Here is a 20,418-nt window from a genome sequence, read left to right as displayed (position 1 = left end):
AGAGATATTCTGATTCAGTCTGTTAGCTACTGCAATTATCCCTGAAAACCAGTTATTTTTAAAGGCATTCATCTTGATTTCCAAATAATTTAGGACTTCTGCATTCTAAATTATTAGCCAATTAGGTCATATTCTTGTTTCATTCTCCTGACTGAGAAGCTGTACCCTAAACTTAAACCATACTAGCTTCTCAGTGACTTAATTGATGGCACCACTTACAGTGTGGCTAGCCCAATACCCTTGGCCAAAATGCCCAGTATGTTGGCCGAGAGTCAAATTAACACAATAGAAAAGTCAGAGCTTTCTAATAGTCTGACTTTTCTTTAAATTCTTTCAGATCTCAAGCTCTAACATGATAGGATAGATCCTTGGACTGGTAAAAAGTTAAGTAATCCTACAGTTTCTAAATTAGGTTTATAGCCTTAGAAAAATAAGTTTAGGGGAATGTCACAATATTGAGTAATAGTAATTCAGGAAAAAATAAGTTTATCCTTGAAAAGGTAAGCAGTTGTTCACCTGTTGAATAATAGATTTAATAGCCCCAAACAAAAAAGCAGCAAATAGAAAGGAAAATAAATAGCAGAGCATACTTACAAAATTTTTTGAAATACCTTAGTTTTGAAAGAATGTACATCAGTCCTGCCTATAACGCAAGTATTTTCCTAGTAACCTTGATATAACATAACACCATAAAGCCCTTACCTCTGATGTATAACCTCTCCTGCAAGGCAGAAATGAAGAAATCAGTATTAGACATCCGGGATTTTCAAGTTCAATAAAATTATAGGTAAAGGTGTTTTAAAAAGCCTGAGAAAAACTGAGAAGGTAATTTTTACCAAAAAATTGTCTCAGTGAGAAGTATATTTTGTGGTAGTATCAAGATACTCCTATCTTGAATCAATGTTTCATGCCTGCATTACTGAAAACAATTATCACCCCAACTCTCATTCCATATGAACCCCAAACCATACCCAATCTATTTTGCCTCAGTGGTGTATAATAACATGCTTTGACTATGTTATGATCAACTGGGATAAAAAACATCCTACATCATCTCTGTCCTAGACAAGTCTTGATACATATAAGATATTCATTTGGAGAAAAGATATGTTTCATACATGAAAAACATACTGGTACAAGAAAAGGAATTATCTTCATGACTGGAATATATTCTTCCAAATGTTTGTAAGATCTTTTTTCTGTTTGTATCAATTTATTCTAAAAATAATGAATGCAAAATATTGACTAGCCTTTAAGGGTCAATAATATTAGACACGAAGTGAAAATGTTTTTAGATATATAATAGGTAAACATTCAATATTACATAAAGGCTTATAAAGTACATGGACCACAAGTTGGTGAAACATTTGACTCTACTTGAGAGGGAAAAAAAGTATAGTATGTTTTCAGGGTTGAATGTCACTAATTATGAAAATTTTTAATTTATTGTTCATTAAACAGTTGACCTAAAGTACTAAAATTGTGCTGTTGATCATGCTATATGAAATTGATAAACTACAATGAAGATTTATTATGAAGAGCTACTTATATAATTTTCTAAACTCCAACAAAACTAACTGTAGAAAATTTCTTTCAAAAATTATGAGACCTTCACAAGATAAATCTACTTATCTGAACGCATCTTAAGTGGTTAAGGCATTGTTGATTGAAATGGTTGGTAATAACGATAATATAATGCTTACTTAATCCTATCAGCAATTTATTATTTGAAATGGTTCTGTGATGAGTTTTTCAGAGTGCTTATATGGTTCTGCCAATAGTTATGGGAATGATAATTCTTCTAAAGCATTTGGAAATTTAGACATTTTCAACTTTTACTCAATTTGTATCTTTCAGAGGTAAATAAAGTAGAGAGAGCTCATATTTAGGTTTTAATAGCAACAATTGAGCCACATACATAATATAAAATGTCCAACCAAAGCTAGATTTTAATTTCTAGGATATTTAAACGGCCTCTTTTAATTAGCAATATTTCCCATAAATGTGGGTAATAAAATACCAACAGATGAACTATGGTGTTTCCATTAACCTTTTTATTTGGTTATTTGCATTTTTTGTCTTAGCTCAAAAGTAAAAATTGACTTAGAAAAGGTACACAACAGAATCAATATGTATAATTATCTGCGTGCTTTCAATTAACATGACTTACTATTAATCCTTATAAAACCAGTCATATAATGATGTATATTTTGCATAGTTTATATCCAATATGTATTAATTATTCATTTTACACCATTTGTATGTATTACAGTTTACTTTTAAAAATAGGGCAAATGTATGGTAACCTGTTCATGTCTTTTAAGAAAGTATCTAATAATTTCTTATGCATTAATTGGAATATAATAAATGCAGAAGAAAAAAAGTGTCCCTTTTCTAGAGGCTTGTTGTCAGGTTGTGGGGGCTTGGGGTTGAGGAGAAGAATAATATTTTGGCTTGTGTACTCAAGAATAGAAGTCTCTTATAGAAGATATTCAAATTGACTTTTATGATGAAGCTGGGAATCGCTAAATATAATGTGTCAGTAAAAGACTAGATTAAATATAAAACATGGGTATGGAGGTTTCGTTTGAAAAGTATAAAATACTCATAAAATTTTTAGATTACATAAATATTATAAAAGTGTTAGGGAAAAGGGCAATGTAACAATTTAGTAAGGCTATAGGTACTTAGACAAAATTGTTACTTGGATTGCTTACATTTCTTTGGTAATTATTTAGAGATTTCATTATCAAGAAATTCTAAGGAATTATCAAGGAATTTCTTTCACATTTCCAAGAAGTTGATAGAAAGTAGTTAAAAAAACATACACTCATATTAAAGGCTTACACAGTTGTGACTAATACCTTGTCAGAGTCCGCCAAATAGCACAAGTTCTCACGCATATGACCAGCTGCCAACAAAAACTCCAACTGAAGTTTTTCAGTGAAAGAGAAAAACATCACGTTCAAGAACCCCAAGAAAGAAATTACTCTTGATTTGGATGAAAAGAATCTGAAGTGGAGGAGCTAATGAAAATAATTAGATTTACAGATTGTTTTTTTATGATATTGTTAATTAGGGATGCCAGACCAAATTCTTGAAAAAATGTTACATAATTTAAGAGCTGAACAAAACCTTTGAAATGATTCATTGATGGGGCCTGAGCCTATATTAGTACATTTACAATAGTAATTATCAAGCAAGACTTTTGCCTATATTTTGGAATTGTGCTTTTTTCTGTGCAGACTTATATCTTCTAAAATATTAAAACTGCAGAATAAAACAAATAATTAAACTTATATTCCAAGTGGAGATTTCCAGTAAATAAAAATTATTCCATGTGTTAGATGAGAAAAACAAAGTGATTACTTGATGATCAAGTGTAGCTTTCATTGAGAAGATAGGAAGATAGGACTTAGATTAGCTGATACCTTTAAGAATTTAACAAGTTGAGCTCTAAGATATGCAACAATTACAACTACAGCAATTTTCTTCCAGAATATAAATTTTTATCTTCTTTGCCTAAAACAAAGAGTAAAGGCCTATATAAAACTGGTGAGAATTCACCAAATATATTCCCTCTTGACTTCTACTTAAATGTTTTATATTTCATTTATATACTACGGGTTAAATTTGGATGATTTATTCATAGTAATTAAAAATAACTAGGAGTGAAGTCAATAATGCACTTTTATAAAATTTTAATGAACAAGCATGTTTTATATTATTGAAAAACTTAAAGGAAAATATTTATAATTTTCATCAATGAAATAGTAGTAACTAGATTCCTACTAGATAAACCTTTATAGACATTTATTTAACCTTCTTTTGATGAAACTGATTAGATATCTTTTATTAAATTGGAGATAAATATTTTCTTTGTAGGATAATCTAATGATAAAATTATAATTAAGGAGATGATATAATAATGTGGATAGGCAAAACTAAATAGCACTTTAGATATCTGTGGGAACAATGAAATATCTTACAAAAGTCAACAACTCAAGATTTATTTTCATTATAAAGAAGGGAAGGGAAAGCACAATAGGAAATAAACAGATTAAGACAGCAATTGAAAAAAGTCAAAGATTTACCAAATGTATAAGCATACTAGTAAGATAAAAGCAAGCCAGAGTAAAGGATGTTCTATAAGAAAACAGATAACTACATCTTATAGCACCTGGGATTTATTGTGGACTGTCATCATGTCTGCCATCTCCTGTATTTCTAGATACATAACATTTTACTTTGGTAGTACTTCTTCTGACCAAATACATAGGCTTCAAGGAAATAACAGAACCTATGATATCATTTTTAGCTTATTTGTGATAGTCTGCTTTTATTCCTGGGACACTTATACAAAACCATGATCAAAAAGTAAACGTAAAAGTTACTGCATTAACATGATAAACAAGCCATTGGTTTAAACTGGATGTCTAACTTTCATGCCCAAGTATTCCCAGAAAAATAGATCGAAATTACTTACTTTTTAAATAAATGTAGGCAAATAATGCTACTTCGTAGTTAAGAAAATTAAGGTAAATCTATAATATGAGTTAGTAATGATGAAGTTAATAATCTTTTAAATTAAAAATGAGGAGAAAAACAGTATTGCATTGAGTTTAGGGTAAAAGAATGGAATCTTCTTTAATGTTCGAATTTGCCTCCACTCGAAGATTACGGTCAACAAAAGAGTTGTTCAGTTAAAAGAGGGAAAGCAACATTACAGTGAAGTAGATTGACTGTGAGATTGTTTTTCAATTCCTTCGACAACATGGTGCAAATTCTCCTGATTTTGCCCAGGTGTCATTTCCATGTTTGTTATCTCTGAAGGGCAACTAGTTTGTAGTTTTAAGATGTGTGTTGGGGGATAGTTTTTTTCTATTTGACTGTACATGTTAGCTACTGACTTTTCAAGTTCTGCTAAATTTTTAATGCGCCTGAGGATGCCTTTTGGTTCTCTCTGAGGAACTGCATTACATACTGTTGTTGATGTTGATAGCCGTATCACAGAGGACTTCATTTCCTTGGCTGGTGTCACATTGACAGTGGATTTAACAGCTGGCATACAAACACACTTAGTGGATGGAAGTGACATTGAAGGAGGTAGTGGAGAAGGAAAAGCAGGAGGTGGTGGAGGAGGAGAGGGAAGTGAAGGTAGAAGAGGCAGAGGAGGAGAAGTAGGAGGAGGAGACGGAGGAACAGAAAGTAGAAGAAGTGGAGGAGGAGGAGGAGGAATTGAAGGAGGAGAAGGAGGACAGGAAAGAGCAAAAGGACTAAAGACGAGAGGAGGAGCAGGAGGAGGGGAAGGAGGAGGAGGAGGAGGAGAGATGTTTGCTGGATGGTGAAGATTTTCAAAAATGTTTCTTTTGGTTTCAACAGCTGACATACAAGTAGGTGTCTCTCTCCTAAAGAATGGAGAATTTAAAATGCAAGGCATTGAAGGAGAAAGTTCCAAGGAACAGTCAGCAGGAGAAATGAGGACATTAGGTTCTGATTTGAGTTCCACACTTCTTGAAACAGTTGGCAAAGTAGAAAATGAGGAGTGAGACCAAGGAGAGGAGAATGAAGAGTCTGAAGATAGAGATTTCAGCTGTTCTGTCCCTGGTATAATCAGTGATTCACTTTGCCTTATTTCCTCTCTCTCTGTTAAATTTGCATCTTCAGCTGTAAGCAAGGGATTACTGCCACCTCTTTTGTTTGGATAGGTTCCAGTGCCTTCATTTTCAGCTGTCTGTCTCGTGCTTCGCTGTTGTTCCAGATCTATGGTTTCTGGTCTATTGGGAAGTTCCCACATTGGGCTCCTAGGTAAGCAGATTGGCTGATTCCACATCCTCTGAATCTTTTCTCTCGGGCCCCTCAGAGACTCACTCTTGGCTTGTGTTTTGGGTAAAAATGAGTCTACAAAATCTGTTCTTAGTGAAAAGTCCGAATGCATTGATCTTTGATCTATATTTTCCTTATAGAGGGTATCATGAGTACTTAAGGTGTCCTCATCAGATATCAGTGTGAATTTTCTTGAAGACTTGGGCTGGTTGCTCTTAAGTGATCCATCTATGTGATCCCGCTTGTGAGCCTCAACAGTATTGGAAGAAAAGGGCATCACAACGTGCTGATGTTTCCTGTCTTCTGAGACTGACTTATTTCCCCTGCTTTGTTGGAAATGGTAGAGAAGGAAAAGACTTGAAAGAAAAGAAGATAATGAAATGTAAGGAAACAGGTTGTGACATAGCTGTCATGAGAAAGATGTTTTTATGGTTCTCATCACTACTTCAAAATATAAAAGGCCAAATAACACTAATCTACTGAAACAAGACATTACTTTCATGTCCCTGTTCTCAACAAGGCAGGACAGGAAAAGCTTGAAAGCTGTGAGTAGCATGAGAAATTTTCATTTTTAAAAAATGTGTCAATCTGTACACTGATTTTTTTTTCATTTAGCTTGATACAGCAAAGTATCCATGACCATACATAACAGTTCTCTTATGTATAAATCACAGTTCTCCAAATTGCAGATCAGCATTTTGGCTAACGATTTCATATTCTTTGCCTCGGTTGAGGATGCTCAGAGCTGACTGTTTTGGGGAAAGGATCCTTAGCTGTATCTAATTCAGTACCTGTCCATTATCTCTCATCTCAGTAATTCTGTCCTGGAGCTAAAAGTACTCTCCTATCTGAGATAAAGCTTGCAAGAGAATACAGAAAGAGATTCTCTATTCTCCAGATTAAGAGAATTAAAGTCCCCAAGGACAGATGGGAGATTTCTCTCACAGAGTTCAAAATCACAATTAAGAAATTGAATTTATGCTAGAATCTTGACAGAGATTATTTTCTTCTGTTTCAATTTTATGCTTATTCTGTATAAAAATATTATATTACATAAATAATATTGTAAATAAATTGTAAATATTACAAAGAAGAAGAGGGGCTGTTGGTATTTCTTTTGAACATGATCTGGATCCAATTTTTAGTCAAGACTCACTTTAATGAAAGATCTATTAATATAACAGTTTTGACATCACTGAAAGATTTGCTCATATGTGGACATTGAGCCTTAGTAGCTGTGAGTCATAAATAAAATTGATTAAGGCACAGAGCACAAATAAGTGCCTCTACTGAAAGCATTGGAACCCTTCCCCCAGAAAGGCTGGGGGACTTGTAGCTTTGAATAGTCTCTCATTATACTTTGCTCTCAAGCTCAAACTGAATAAGAGATCTATTTTTTTATTGTTTAATATTTACCCATATACCATAAATGAAAGAAAAGGGAAATATTTTGAATAAAAATTAAATAGCCACATTGAAAAATTAGGATGACAGGTGTGGCAAAAAAATGATACGTAAAGCCAAAGTTGTTATTGTGTCCTTTGGCAAAGATACAAACTGCAAAAGAGAATTCTCACAGGTGGACTCCGGGTGTCAGGACCACGTGAATCATTCAGAAAGAGCAGACAGTATGAATTAAACAGACAGCAAACACTTGCTTTTCCTGATCTTGAAAAGTCATTTTTGAAACACAGGCTTGACATTATAAAGGCAGTTTTTTTGTGTAGATCTGTTCTTGGTTTAATTTTTCTTGGAGAGAACTATCTATACAACGATACCATGTCACTTTTGATTGAAAGATATCTATAAATATTTTTAACAAATTAAAAAGAAGAATTTTGAAACTCTCTAGATAGGCACAGGTACTTTCAGTGGGAACACTTGTTTAAACTCATGTGATTTCAAGATATCAAAAGGGAATGAAGTGCGGACGATACAACTTTCTTTTTAAAAGTAGATGACTCCACAGTAGAAGATGAAGATTACTGTATATATAGTAAAACAGCACTTAATCTATTCTATTGCATCTTTTGTTTCTAACGCCCTCGTATTAGAATGATATTATTTACTTACTTATGCCTATGTATCCACAGGTGAGAAAGAGAAAACATGTGATAGAAAAAGAAAAGTTTGAACTATAGTTAATTTAAGATGATTATGAAAATACTAACAGGAACTTGCTTTAAACACTTAATATGTATATCCAAAAAAGAACATGCATTTTTATATTTTCTTTGTATTTATTCATAAGAATAATATATAATAATGTTTTAGATAAAATCATATGGCATTTATTTGGTTGTCTTATCACATAAAATTATATCTAGCTATCTAATTTCTATACATAGGTAAAATTGACCTCTACTAAACATGGATGATTTCAATCCTAGAATGAAATTTTGAAATGAGATTCTAAGAACCGCTTCTATGTCTTAACAGAAAACTTAGTTCACACTGATTTATAAAAAAGATATAAGTATTGCTTGGAAGAAAGTAAATCTACAAGCACTATGATGACAATTACAGAGTATTGTTGAATCCATATGAAGTTATTAATTACTTCGTGAAGCTTTTTTTTTCAAAGTGACCTTTGACTTTTTTTCTTTTAAAAAATATTTGACAATAATTCATTTGGGGCTAGTTCATTTTCTAGTAACTTATGACTAGAATCCCTGTAAAAAGTTTTTGAATAGATAAGTTAAACATTTGTTAAAGATAATTAAATGTGTAGAACTTAAAATACATGTTAGAATTCCAAAACCTCTACTAAGTCTACCACAACTTTTCAAATAAAAATAGTCCTTAAGTGTTGCTATTTGAAAATTATCACCATCAAACTACAGAGATTCCAAATAATGTTACAGTATACTTGCTTTTTAAATGAAAATGAATATATATCCCTCACTAATTCCATATAAAACACACTTAACTTTACACATATTTTTTAGTTTCTAAACATTTTTTCTGGAGAGAGGTGGTGAACGCAATCAAAGAGAATCAACTCATATTGGCTCAATTCCTACATTCACCAATAATTCAAAAAGGGACCGTTGTTTTCAACTTATGAAAAAAATGAAAAGAAAACTATATTTAAAGCATGACTCCTGTATTATATTATGATTTTAGAAAAAGAATGCCGAGCATTTTTTTAAATTCAATTTTAGCATTAAAATGTACAACATTAAAATCACTTTTAACGTTTTTAAAATTATTCTTAACATAACTTGTATAATAGTATTAATAATGGCAAATACTATTGATATATATGTTTAGAACCAGTTTTCTTATTAAAAACTAAATTTCATAATTTTTGAGGCTTGCTTTATTCCTACTAGTAAATGCTAGAAGTGTAACACAGTAGAACAACGTGTTTTAGCCCCTCCACCCCACCAAATTCCAGTTAATAAAAGATTTTCTGAATTTAATTTAGTCATATTCAAAATTTTATAATAGCCTTGGTTGTATTGCATTTCACGTCCAGAAATAGTTATTCTTGAATTTTTAAAATACAGACAAGTTAAATATCTCCAAAAGGAATCAGATTTTGAGTGAAGCATCATTATAGAAACAGCTGTGAAATCCTTTAACAATAATTTAAAAGTCTCTTTCAAAAGTGATAATTTAATATTGCTTAGAGATTCTAAATAGTATAGGAGAAATATTAAGCTATCACAGCAGTCTTTTTTGAGAGTAATATAGTGAAAAGAATATCATCTAAGTGGTTGAGTATTTAATATTTAATTCTTTATTTTCATTCAGATTTTAATTACTCTATTTTATGACGTCCTAAAATAGTGTCTTAGAAAAGTCTGTATTTTAGATCATAGAAGTGGTTTTTGATTACCAAGTAGGAGTTGGCTTTTGATACCAAATCAAGAATTACTATGTTACAATTGTCCTTTATTCTCCTCATTTCCTATGAGAAAGGAAAAAAAACATTCAGAACCTATTTTTAATTTTGGGGGGAAAAAGTCTGCATGATTCTGAAGGTTTAGAAATTAAATATAATATCCAAGCTATTCATCTGCAAATGTCTCCTCAAATTGAATACTTCCCTTCTCTTAGTTTTTTTTTAATGTTTTTTTGTTTGGTTTTGGTTATTACTCTTCAGTTTAACTTTTCTTAGATTCTCTTCTTAATTTTCTGTTTAAAAAATGTAATAATCAAAGTAGGCTATAAACTGCATTTTCACATCAGGTTGAAATTCAGTACTCACCACACATTTACTTCTAAAAGTACCTGAAAGGTCTACTTACATTGTGCTGTCCCCAAGTTCTTCATAGAGATGCGCACCTGGAGGCGGCGGGGGTGGTGGAGGTGCGGCCACTGGTGCCGGGGCGGGTGCTGCTGGTTTAGCTGCGGGTAACGCGGATTGGATTCGTGCTGTCTTGGTGCACTCAGCTTGGCGTCTTTGGTAAAGTAAGGATGTTTGGTAAAACTCATTTTAGAAATGATATGCTTATCAATAGGCTACCTTTTAATAATAATGTACAGTTAAGGAACTAACCTTAAAAATATCTTTTACAGGGCCAGCCCATGGCTTAGCGGTTAAGTGTGCATGCTCTGATACTGGTCGCCAGGTTCGGAACCCCGGGTGCGCACCGAAGCACCGCTTGTCCCGCCATGCTGAGGCGGCGTCCCACATACAGCAACTAGAAGGATGTGCAACTATGACATACAGCTAACTACTGGGGCTTTGGGGGGAAAAAAAAGGAGGAGGATTGGCAATAGATGTTAGCTCAGAGCCAGTCTTCCTCAGCAAAAAGAGGAGGATTAGCACAGATGTTAGCTCAGGGCTGATCTTCCTCACAAAAAAAAAAAATCTTTTACACAAGTATTTGAATTTATAAACTGATATAACTACAAAAGCATCCCCACAGGGGATCATTTACCAATACTCCGTTTCCCACAGTTCTTAAAATACTTACTCCTTGAATAGTGGGTAGAATTCACTAGAAATATTTGCAAAGTTAAATGATAAAAAATAGTTTTATCATTTTATCATTTATAGATATCATAATATCTATAAAAAATAGTATAAATAATAATAGTATAAAAGGGAGAAGGCAAAATATTGATAAAAATGTGATTTATAATTGGTAGTTTAATGGATCTCTTTCATAATGTGAGGCATACAGAAGATAATTTTCCTTTATTATTCATCTTCTATTTAAAGAAAAGTTTTTTATGATTTGAAACTTTTTTTTTTTTTTTTTTGCTGAGGAAGATTCACCCTGAGCTAACATCTGTGCCAATCTTCCTCTATTTTATACGAGGTTCGCTGACACAGCACGGCCGCAGACTAGTGGTGTAGGTCTTCGCCAGAAACCAAACCCAGGCTGCCAAAACAAAAATTGCTGAACTTAACCACTAGGCCATGGGGCTCGCCCCAGAAACATTTTTACATTAGTTTACAGAGGCTCTGTAGGTGTGCATATTTAGGAGAGAGATTTGGTTAGCTTTTATTTCCTTTGGATTCCCAGAAATGACTATGATTCTTGCATCAGAGCTAGGCTCTTCTTTTTGACTGTCCTGGACCTTAATTGTTAATTCCTTCCTCAAAACCAAGATCTCAAAGAGTAGAAGCTATCAAAGCAAACTGTCTTTTTCACATTTCCTCCACTCATATCAAATTGTGTAAAACCAGCTCAATTCTATACATTCGAAACCACAAGGGAATTTGAACTAAAAAATATATGCCTACTACAAACAAAAAACAGACAAATAACGCATGTTTCTGGGCAGGCTGACTACTTTATCTGTTATATCTGGGGTTTCTCTTTTCACATTACATAAAATCATGCGCAAAATATTAGTAATTATACTTACACTTTAAACCTGTTTGGGAAAGCAATGAGTAAGAAAAAAAGAGAAAGCTACATTAGAAATACCGCTTTCATAATATTTTCACATCTGATTTATTCTAAATTATGAATAATTTACCGGTTAAACTCATAATGACATAGACTTAATGACACAGTGAGAAAACTAAGTATTTCAATTGAGAAGTGACAATGGTGAGCATTTTATTATTACTGTCACAGTCCTACAAGCTGTTAAAACATTCATTACAGGAAAACAAAGAAATGAACTAAACGGAATAAGAAAAACTGGATTAAAACATGGATATGGGAATTTCAACTCTGATAGAGAAATGGAATATTAAAGACAATTCGATCTTTATAATTGGCTTCTTGGCTTACTGCGCTTGAAGAACGTGAAAGGAGTGGAATCAGGCAGCAAGCCCTGATTATACCCTTGGCCTCACTTTGAAGCTGAAACTAAGATTGGAAGGTGCCACTCCTGGGTGATGAATTCATGACGCTATTTTTTCATATTTGCTTCTTCCTTTTCCATGCATAGTAAATTTCAAAGATACGTCTTAATATAAAAGAATAACTATCCATTTCAATCTTATTTACAAATAGAATATGAAGGTACAAAAGTTAGATTTTTAAATATTAGAACTTCTTTGACACATGAGCAGTGCAAACCTCGTTTTAATTCTGTTAATCTATAAAAAGCAGTAACTAAACTTAACTCCTCGAGTATTGAGCTGATTACTGAACTAAAAAATAATTAAATCATCTACAAAATGTTCAAATATTAAGCATCCTCATTTTTCATGTAAATTTCAGACCACTGAGTATAATATCCAGGACGCTTCGGTTTTGATCATTGCATTGTATGTCAAATATAAGATGTTTTCTCACTGATATTATTGCTAGCAGGATATAATAAAGCTCTTTTGGGAAATAGTTGGGTGAAAAAGAATAACTGTAATACAGATTAGATTGAACATGAAAACTAATATGGGGTTGATGATTTAATAATTTAAAACAATTTGTCCATATTAAGTTTGTTCATGGGCTTTAGATTTGATATATCAAGGGATTTGTTAAGGATACACTGAACTCTAATATATCAACCTACACATTATATTTGCAACTTCACATTGCTTTTGTGATGGAAAATATTCCTATAGCGTTTTCATGCAGAGCACACTTTTCATCTTTCAGGTTGGAATCACCTTACCCTATTTAATTCAAAAGAAAGTTCTCAGTGTTAGAGAACAAAGGTAACAGTTTAAGAATATATAAGGACTATTTTAGTCCTTTCCCTGTAGATATTTTACATGATGAACAGCAGTTCTACCATTATTTCTTATTGCTTGTTATGTCAGTAGTTTATGTAATTTATGATTCCTGTTATTTATTTTCATTTTGTGGCACCCTCAGGGCTACCGCTCTTCTTAACCTATTCCCCAATTTTTCACCAATCATTGTCAAAATGGTTACACTTAAAATGTGTAGCCCTCTATCACACAGGTTCCCCAAACCTCGAGTCAAAAAAGAATAGCTTACTAGCCTACCTCAAATATAGATGTTTAAAATACTTATAATTATTTGACTACTTTGAAGGGCCTAAATAAGAAAAATATAGATATTTTAAATGGACGTATTTGCCTATAGGAACCAGAAAAACTTAAGGCCTGTGCAGCCAAAATATGCTGTCAGACATTACAATATAGATTCTAGCAAAGCTACCCAGGAAGGAAGAAACCACATGGAAAATTACATATGGTGCGCTATAATTTTTAAATGATTTTGCCAACGCTGATCATCCGTACAGAAGTAAATTTAACCATATGGACAAAAACCTATCATGACAATGTGCTTAGGTTACAGACCTTCCTTTGGAACTGGCTGAAATGGGTATCTATATATGACATTCTACTGCTTTTTCCCTAAGATACCCATTACCTTCTCTCCCAAGGCTCTTAAACCTGATGAAGAGCATAAACAAAGCCACAGGAGCTAACCTAATATTCCTGTTGGATGAGATTGTATTAAGAGCACAGGAACACTGAGGCATTTGTGAAAAATGTATTGGAAGTTTGTATTGTTTTCCCTTAAAGGAAGGTCCTTTGGTACAAGAAGGATACAGCCATGCCAGGATGGTTGCACCATCAATATTTTACAACTACAAAGCCATGATACCAGACATGGTTCCTTCTTGAGGAGCTATCCACATGTAGCATCCATGAATACGTACTGTCTGTAGCTGACCAAAACCACCAAGATGGCAGGAATACAGCAGAGGATGATGATGAAGGCCAGAGCCAGCAAGGCCCCTTCTGTGTAGCCTAGACTTTCTCCTCGCTTTTTAATGCTGGTCACTGCCTCTGGAGTCCGGATCTCCAGGATGCGTCCTCCTTCCCCATAATACGGCTGAAAGTCTTTATTGATATCGAGCAGTTTGCCATCCAAAAATCTTGATTGTTAGATAAATAGTAAAATCAATGATGTTAATCGAGAAAGGCCTTTTTCAAAATAAAATCTTTTTTATAATATCTTTTAATATTTTCTTCAGTTTAAACACAAGCTGAGATAGAAGTCTTATCATGAATAAGAAAAGCATATATAAAAAGCAAGAGCAATAAAAAAGACTAATTACACGTCTATATACACATATCAAAGGTATTAATAACAATGTGCTTTCAAATTTGAGGAAAGTAATTATCAATATCATGAACTTAATATCACTATGTTGAGATAATTTACATTATTAAGTTCTTCAGGTGGAATAAAATATAACAATATTCTAAATTATGTAGCATGATTTAAAATTATATCTGTACATTTTATCTCCTTGGGTCCTCAGAATAATCCTGTAAAACAGAATATTATAACACTGAGTTACTGCAGACCACAAAGCTACACAGTTATGGAAACAAATCTGAGACATCAACTCAAACCTTCAGACTCAAAGTCTATATTTGTGCTCAACCAGAGCATCTTAAATGTCAACTCTCTCAAATCTCAAACCAAAATGATGTTTTATGGGCAACGGGTGAACAAATTAAAAGGTGTTTTCTGCTTATAAAGAAAGACTGAATAAATGTTGCAGGCAGCAAATGAGTGTAGGTAGTCAGAATGACAAGAATTGGTGGTCTATTTAACCCAGTAGTTCTTGCAAATCCTTCCTCTAAATAATGCAATTCCAATAATGAGCATTGCATTAGGAAAGAGAATCAAGAAATAATTGTTACTTAATTTTATTAGAATGAACAATTTTATTACATATTTTATGCTGTGATTAAAAAGTAATTTTTTTTTCAAAATTCCTTGGGAAAATTTGAATAATCCTTTACAAATCCTACAATATTGATGCAACAATTGTGTTCTTAATACCACAAAACCACTGTCTTAGGTATTTTTCTTTTTGAATTTTTAAAGATTTTTATCTATAAAGGTCAAATGTCTTACTATAGAAAATTGAAAAACACAAAATAATTCAAAAGCAAAATTACTCATAGGCCTGCAATGGAAAGACAACCACTGCTAACATTTTGGTATACCAAGTCTAATCTTTTTTTTTTTTGCTATTAATGAATGTTTTTATATACTTGTGATTATACAGCATATATAAAGTAAAAAATATTATTTTAGAAATATATTTCTTAATATAAAAAGACCATACTTATGTTGAAAATATGAAGAACACAAAGAAATGTGAAGGAAAAATTAAAATGGCCCAAAATTTCATCATCAAATGATAACCAAAGATGCTGCGCTTGTGCATTTTAGAGTCTATTTTATGCCTTTTGACATTTTTTATTCTAATTTTCCAAGTGCATGATGACTTTAAATCTAGTTAACACACTGTTTATAGCTTCCAAATAGAAAAAATAAAGAAATATCTGATATTAGATATGAATTCCACTGGGTCGTTTATTAGTCTTCCAATTTAAGAAACCTAATGGCTCAGATAATTCAATTTTAGTTTTAAAGCTACATACCTTTTTACTTGAGTTACCATAACATAAGGCAATTAGAATGCTTTTTTCCTTTACAAATATGCCTTTGTTGATGAAAAATATACTTTTTATAGCAATTTTATTACGTCATTTTTAGACATGTTAATAAATATAATAAAGGTTTAACCATTGTTCAAAGTACTAGAATAGAATAGAATAATAAAACTTTTTGTTTGAGTTGTTTATCAGATAAAGTAAGAAATTCCAAGTGACAAATTAAGTGTCATGTCACAAGAAATATATTATTAGAAACTGGGAAGGATTAGAAGTAGAGAAAGGTCATTAATTGCAGGGAAAAATTTACCCCCATCATGCAAAATCCACTTGACAGATCGCAATTGTATTGGATTCCTGCATTTGATATCCAAACTACCCAAAGGAAAATTTGTTAGTCTTTTTACATGACATCAGCTCCATTATTTAGATATGCATTTTGATTTATTTCTCAATTTAGGTAAATGTCATAAGTAATTGTTTACTAGAAGAGTTGATCTCTTTTGAACTTATACCTGGTCTAGAATATCTTTCTTTTTGCTTTATACATGCAAAACAACTTGCCTAGGTAAAAAACCATGTCATAACATTTTTCCTTAAAATATTATGGATTTGATTCCATTGCCTTTTGGCATTTTATCATGCAGAGGAGATGTGTAAGGCTTATCCTAATTTTTGTTCTAATTGTCATTTTTATTTCTGTTTCAGTGGTTTCAAAACATATTGAGATACTTTTTAAGGACACATGACAACCTTCTCATTGATTTTGCCTGTAATGTAATGAAATCTTTTATTATATTTTCAATTTTTGTTCCTGGTTAACTGCTACAATTTTTACTTCAGAGATGCCTGCTATTATCAGATTGTATCTTAATTGCCCTCTAAATATATTTTGACCTCTTTTATGATTTTATCTCTTTTTTGTTCATTTCCTTAATATGCTATGAGCTTCTTGTGTATATATTTCATGTTGCCAATTTATGTTTCAGATGTTTTCTCATTTCAGGCAAGGTTGAATCCAGACAGTCAATGGATTTTAAGAGATTTTCTCCCTGAGATGCAAAACTGGCCTAAAGAACCTTCAGGCTTTTGCTTTATACTTTTTCTAATTTCAGAACTCAGAACTCTACTGTCTCCTAACATCCACGGCAGTCCTTGAAGAAAGAATCAGATTGGTCCTCCCTGGAATGTGTGCTAACCCACATCCAGTCCATGAGCAGAGGATGGCATACTCCAGTTGGCCTGGGGGGGGGGGCACTTCATCAAAGCCCACCACCATATTGGAGAGGGTCAATTCTTACTATTCTCTCACGGAGTTCTTTTACCAGAAACAAGGGAAGGATTCAGGGCATGTAAAACTCAGACAGCATTTTGTTGTCCCATACCATCTTGCTTTCTACTAAAAATATTGAATTGTTTTCCAATGGTTTCTGTAGGAAAATATTTCCAGAAATATATTGTGCCTCTGAGTCATCAGGATGTTATTTCCTTTACTTTGTTTTTCAGTATTTATCACTGATCCCATTTTTCCCCTGCTTACTTATCCTAGAAAGGAGATAGATCCGTCAGATTCAACATCGATGAAGAAATGTGATTTTCTCCTTATTCTCATCCACAGTCTACTGAGCTGTTGATTGAAAACCCTTCTTAAGTCTAAGGGTGAGGTGCACAGATCCCTTCCCGTTATCTAGCCAACATTAATTGACTACTGCTCTGTTTTCCTGAAATGAAATAGACTACTAAATCACTTCTGTGTCTTCTGATTTACTCAATCAATGGCGCACATGCAAACACGTATTCCTGCCTCCATTTTCTTGTGTGGAACACAACTCTCAAAGTACAATGGATAACCACCAGTCTACCCTGCCTGTTACCTTGATGATTTTGGTGTTGCAATATGGATATGGATGTAGAAATAAAGAAGGGAGAGCAGGAGAATGTACTCTGTACTTCACAAAGCTCCACACCTACACGGTAGAGGGGGAGCTGCCTATTTCCCTGGTAGGTACACAATCTGCGTCTCTGCAACAGGTTTCCTGAGTGGGCAATGGATAACACATCTGCCCACATCTATTCCACTTGGATAAGGTTGTTTTGCTTAATAAAGCAAATCAGGGGTAGATGCCTATTTCCTCTATACAGTTCCACAATTACTTTAACTAGATTCTAATAATTAGTTTTCCACGTATTTGAATTTTCAGTATTCTGAATTTTTTCTAAACTTAGAAAGTTGAAAGAAGCTTTATCATAGCTTGGTAGTCAGATTCCATTTTAAAGTATAAGTGTGTTTTTAAACACTGTATTTTTTTTTTCCTGAGGAAGATTCACCCTGAGCTAATATCCGTGCCAATCTTCCTCTATTTTATATGTGGGTCACCGCCACAGCATGGCCACCAATGAGTGGTGTAGGTCCGCGCCCAGGAACCAAACCCGGGCCACTGAAGCAGAGTGTGCCAAACTTAGCCAGTAGGCCAGGGGGCCAGCCCATAAACACTGTATTTTTAAAAGTAGTTTGTAAAGTATACAAGCTTTCTCTACTTTCTTCTTCATCTCTCATTTACCATCAGGACAGACTAAGGCTGGACATATAAGAAATGTGCAGAAGCCAAAAGTGTATTTGCTTTTTTAAAAATTTAATTAAGTTTTATTTTAAAGTAATATGTTTCTGCTTATGATATAGAAAGCTACATGTAATGACAAAAAGTTTAGATAATGTTAAACCATAAATTTTTTGCAAGCAAAAAACCAAATTCCAAAGAGTGACAATTTCCTCCACAGTGAGATGAGACCGTGCATTGTTTTACCTTTCTCAGAGCAAAGTAAAGGTGGCTGCCATAAAAGCAAATAAAACAAATCAGCTAAAATTTTAATAAGTTTTTAAAAACTAAGCGTGTACCAGCAGATAAGGTTAAAACAAGAGATCCACAAACATAAAGGGAAGGGACAGAGGTTGCACTCGCTCTCAAACTATTCTCAGGGGACCTCCATAAGAGATCAGGAACAAGGCAGGAAACAAGAGAGAACTCTTGTTTGAGAACTATCCCTTCATAGTGCAGGGATATAGGAAGTAATCAGCTAAGGCTGGGGCACTCTGCAATTCCCTGGATCTGTATCTCACACAAAGCAAGAGCCTTAAGCCATAGAGAGAGCAAGACAAAGTACTCCTACCCTTAGGGCTGAGGTGAAGGTCCTCTGCTTCTGGAGGAGAGGTATAAGCAAAAATCTCCTACACTTGGATTTTGGGGGGAGGAGCAAGAGCCCTCTTGGCACTAAGACCCTGCACCACTACAAAGTAGAGGTCTACTACTGGTTGGGGAGGGACAAGGAACTCTCTTATAGCCAAGACCCACCACAAATATGAAGTAGAGTTTGGCTGCAATGGCAAGGAGGGGAAGAACAGCTGAGAAAGCCCCACCCCAAGTCCTAGGCATACAGGCTGGACAGGGAGAACAGAGAATCCCTGAACCCCTTGTTGCATCCCCGCCATAACAGTAGAACCAAGCAACAAATGAGAGCAGTCTACAACTGGGGGAAGAGAAGAGAAAGGAGAAAACCCTCTTCTGTGGCATAGACATGCAGGGACTACTGAAAAGATAAAGAACGCAACAGAATCACACACAGAGATAACCCAGGTATTGGAATCATCAGACAGGGACGTTGATACAACTCTGAATAATACCTTACAGAATCAAGTGGAAAGTGGAACGCATGCTTAAACGGATGGGGAAATTCAGTAGAGTGGTAGAAACTATAAGAAAAAATAAAATAGAACTGCTAGTATTTAAAAATATATATATAAAGATGAAGAAGTCCTTCAATGAGCTTACCAGTAGGCTATGGGAGATAAATAAGTAAACTTGAAAACAGAACAATAGAAATTATACAGAGCACAAAGAGAAAAGAGTGTAGGGTGGGGGTAGGGGGAACAGGAACAGAGCATCCAAAAGCTGTGAGAAAAAATGAATTTTAATTGGCATCACAGAAAGGGAATAAAGAGAAAATGAAGTGTAAGAAATATTTGAAGAGATAATGTTTGAGAATATTCTAGAAATAAAAACAATAACAACAACAAAAACAAACAAAAAATGCAGATCCAAGAAGTTCAAAGAACCACAAGGAGAATAAAAGCAGGTTAAAAGTAATATATATTTATTGCAGAAAAGCTAAGCAATTCAGATAACCAAAAATAAGAAAAATCAAAACACCTATATCCTTGTGAAACAAAATAAATAATTAACATGTCATTAAAGTCATTCCGGTCTTCTCTGTGCATTTATAAGCTTTTAAAAATTTTTTGATATATTTAACTCAACTTTTTTTTTTTTTGGTGAGGAATGTTGGCTCTGAGCTAACATCTGTTCCCATCTTGCTCTATTTTGTATGTGGGATGCCGCCAGAGCATGGCTTGATGAGCGGTGCATAGGTCCACACCCGGGATCCGAACCTGTGAACCCCAGGCCCCCAAAGCAGAGCGCACAAACTTAACCACTATTCCACCAGGCGGGCCCCTCAAGTTTTTTTTTTTAATCAAAGAGAACTCCCTGGAGGAAACATTTTTTTCTTTCTAATACTTTGGCCTGAGAATGCAATCATCCTCAGAAGCTTAGATTTTAGGATAAGGGGAAATTGAGGAAATAATCCTATTTCCTGGATCTGGGCATCAGGCAAGAATCTTAATGTTCTAGTATATTGTTCTGTGTTAAAAACTACCTTTAAATAGCTTTCATAGCTACAGAATAGATAATAAATCTGTGTACTTTCAGCCTTGGATCATGAAA

The 20,418-nt window shown here is 33.7% G+C and overlaps 1 protein-coding gene across 10 annotated transcripts in view; it reads right to left on the bottom strand.

Annotated features, from left to right (window-relative positions):
* Positions 1-20,418, bottom strand: part of PCDH15 (protocadherin related 15) — an 800,695-nt gene that overhangs the window by 12,233 nt on the left and 768,044 nt on the right. For 4 of the 10 annotated variants that reach the window (XM_058543426.1, XM_058543425.1, XM_058543432.1 and 1 more), the window contains 5 exons: positions 13,882-14,100; positions 11,656-11,664; positions 10,083-10,235; positions 7,900-7,905; positions 4,571-6,182 (listed from right to left, as the gene is read on the bottom strand). In XM_058543426.1, the coding sequence (XP_058399409.1) occupies positions 4,724-6,182; positions 7,900-7,905; positions 10,083-10,235; positions 11,656-11,664; positions 13,882-14,100 (1,846 nt within the window). In that variant the 3' untranslated portion in view covers positions 4,571-4,723. Of the gene's footprint in view, positions 1-702; positions 722-4,570; positions 6,183-7,899; positions 7,906-10,082; positions 10,236-11,655; positions 11,665-13,881; positions 14,101-20,418 lie in introns of those variants that run through there. The other 6 variants (XM_058543424.1, XM_058543428.1, XM_058543423.1 and 3 more) reach the window with 4 other exon arrangements.

Source organism: Diceros bicornis, chromosome 6 (assembly GCF_020826845.1).
Source record: "Diceros bicornis minor isolate mBicDic1 chromosome 6, mDicBic1.mat.cur, whole genome shotgun sequence".
Taxonomy (NCBI): Eukaryota; Metazoa; Chordata; class Mammalia; order Perissodactyla; family Rhinocerotidae; genus Diceros; species Diceros bicornis.
The sequence above is the reverse complement of the archived record's forward strand: the minus strand, read 5'-3'. Positions and strand labels throughout refer to the sequence as shown.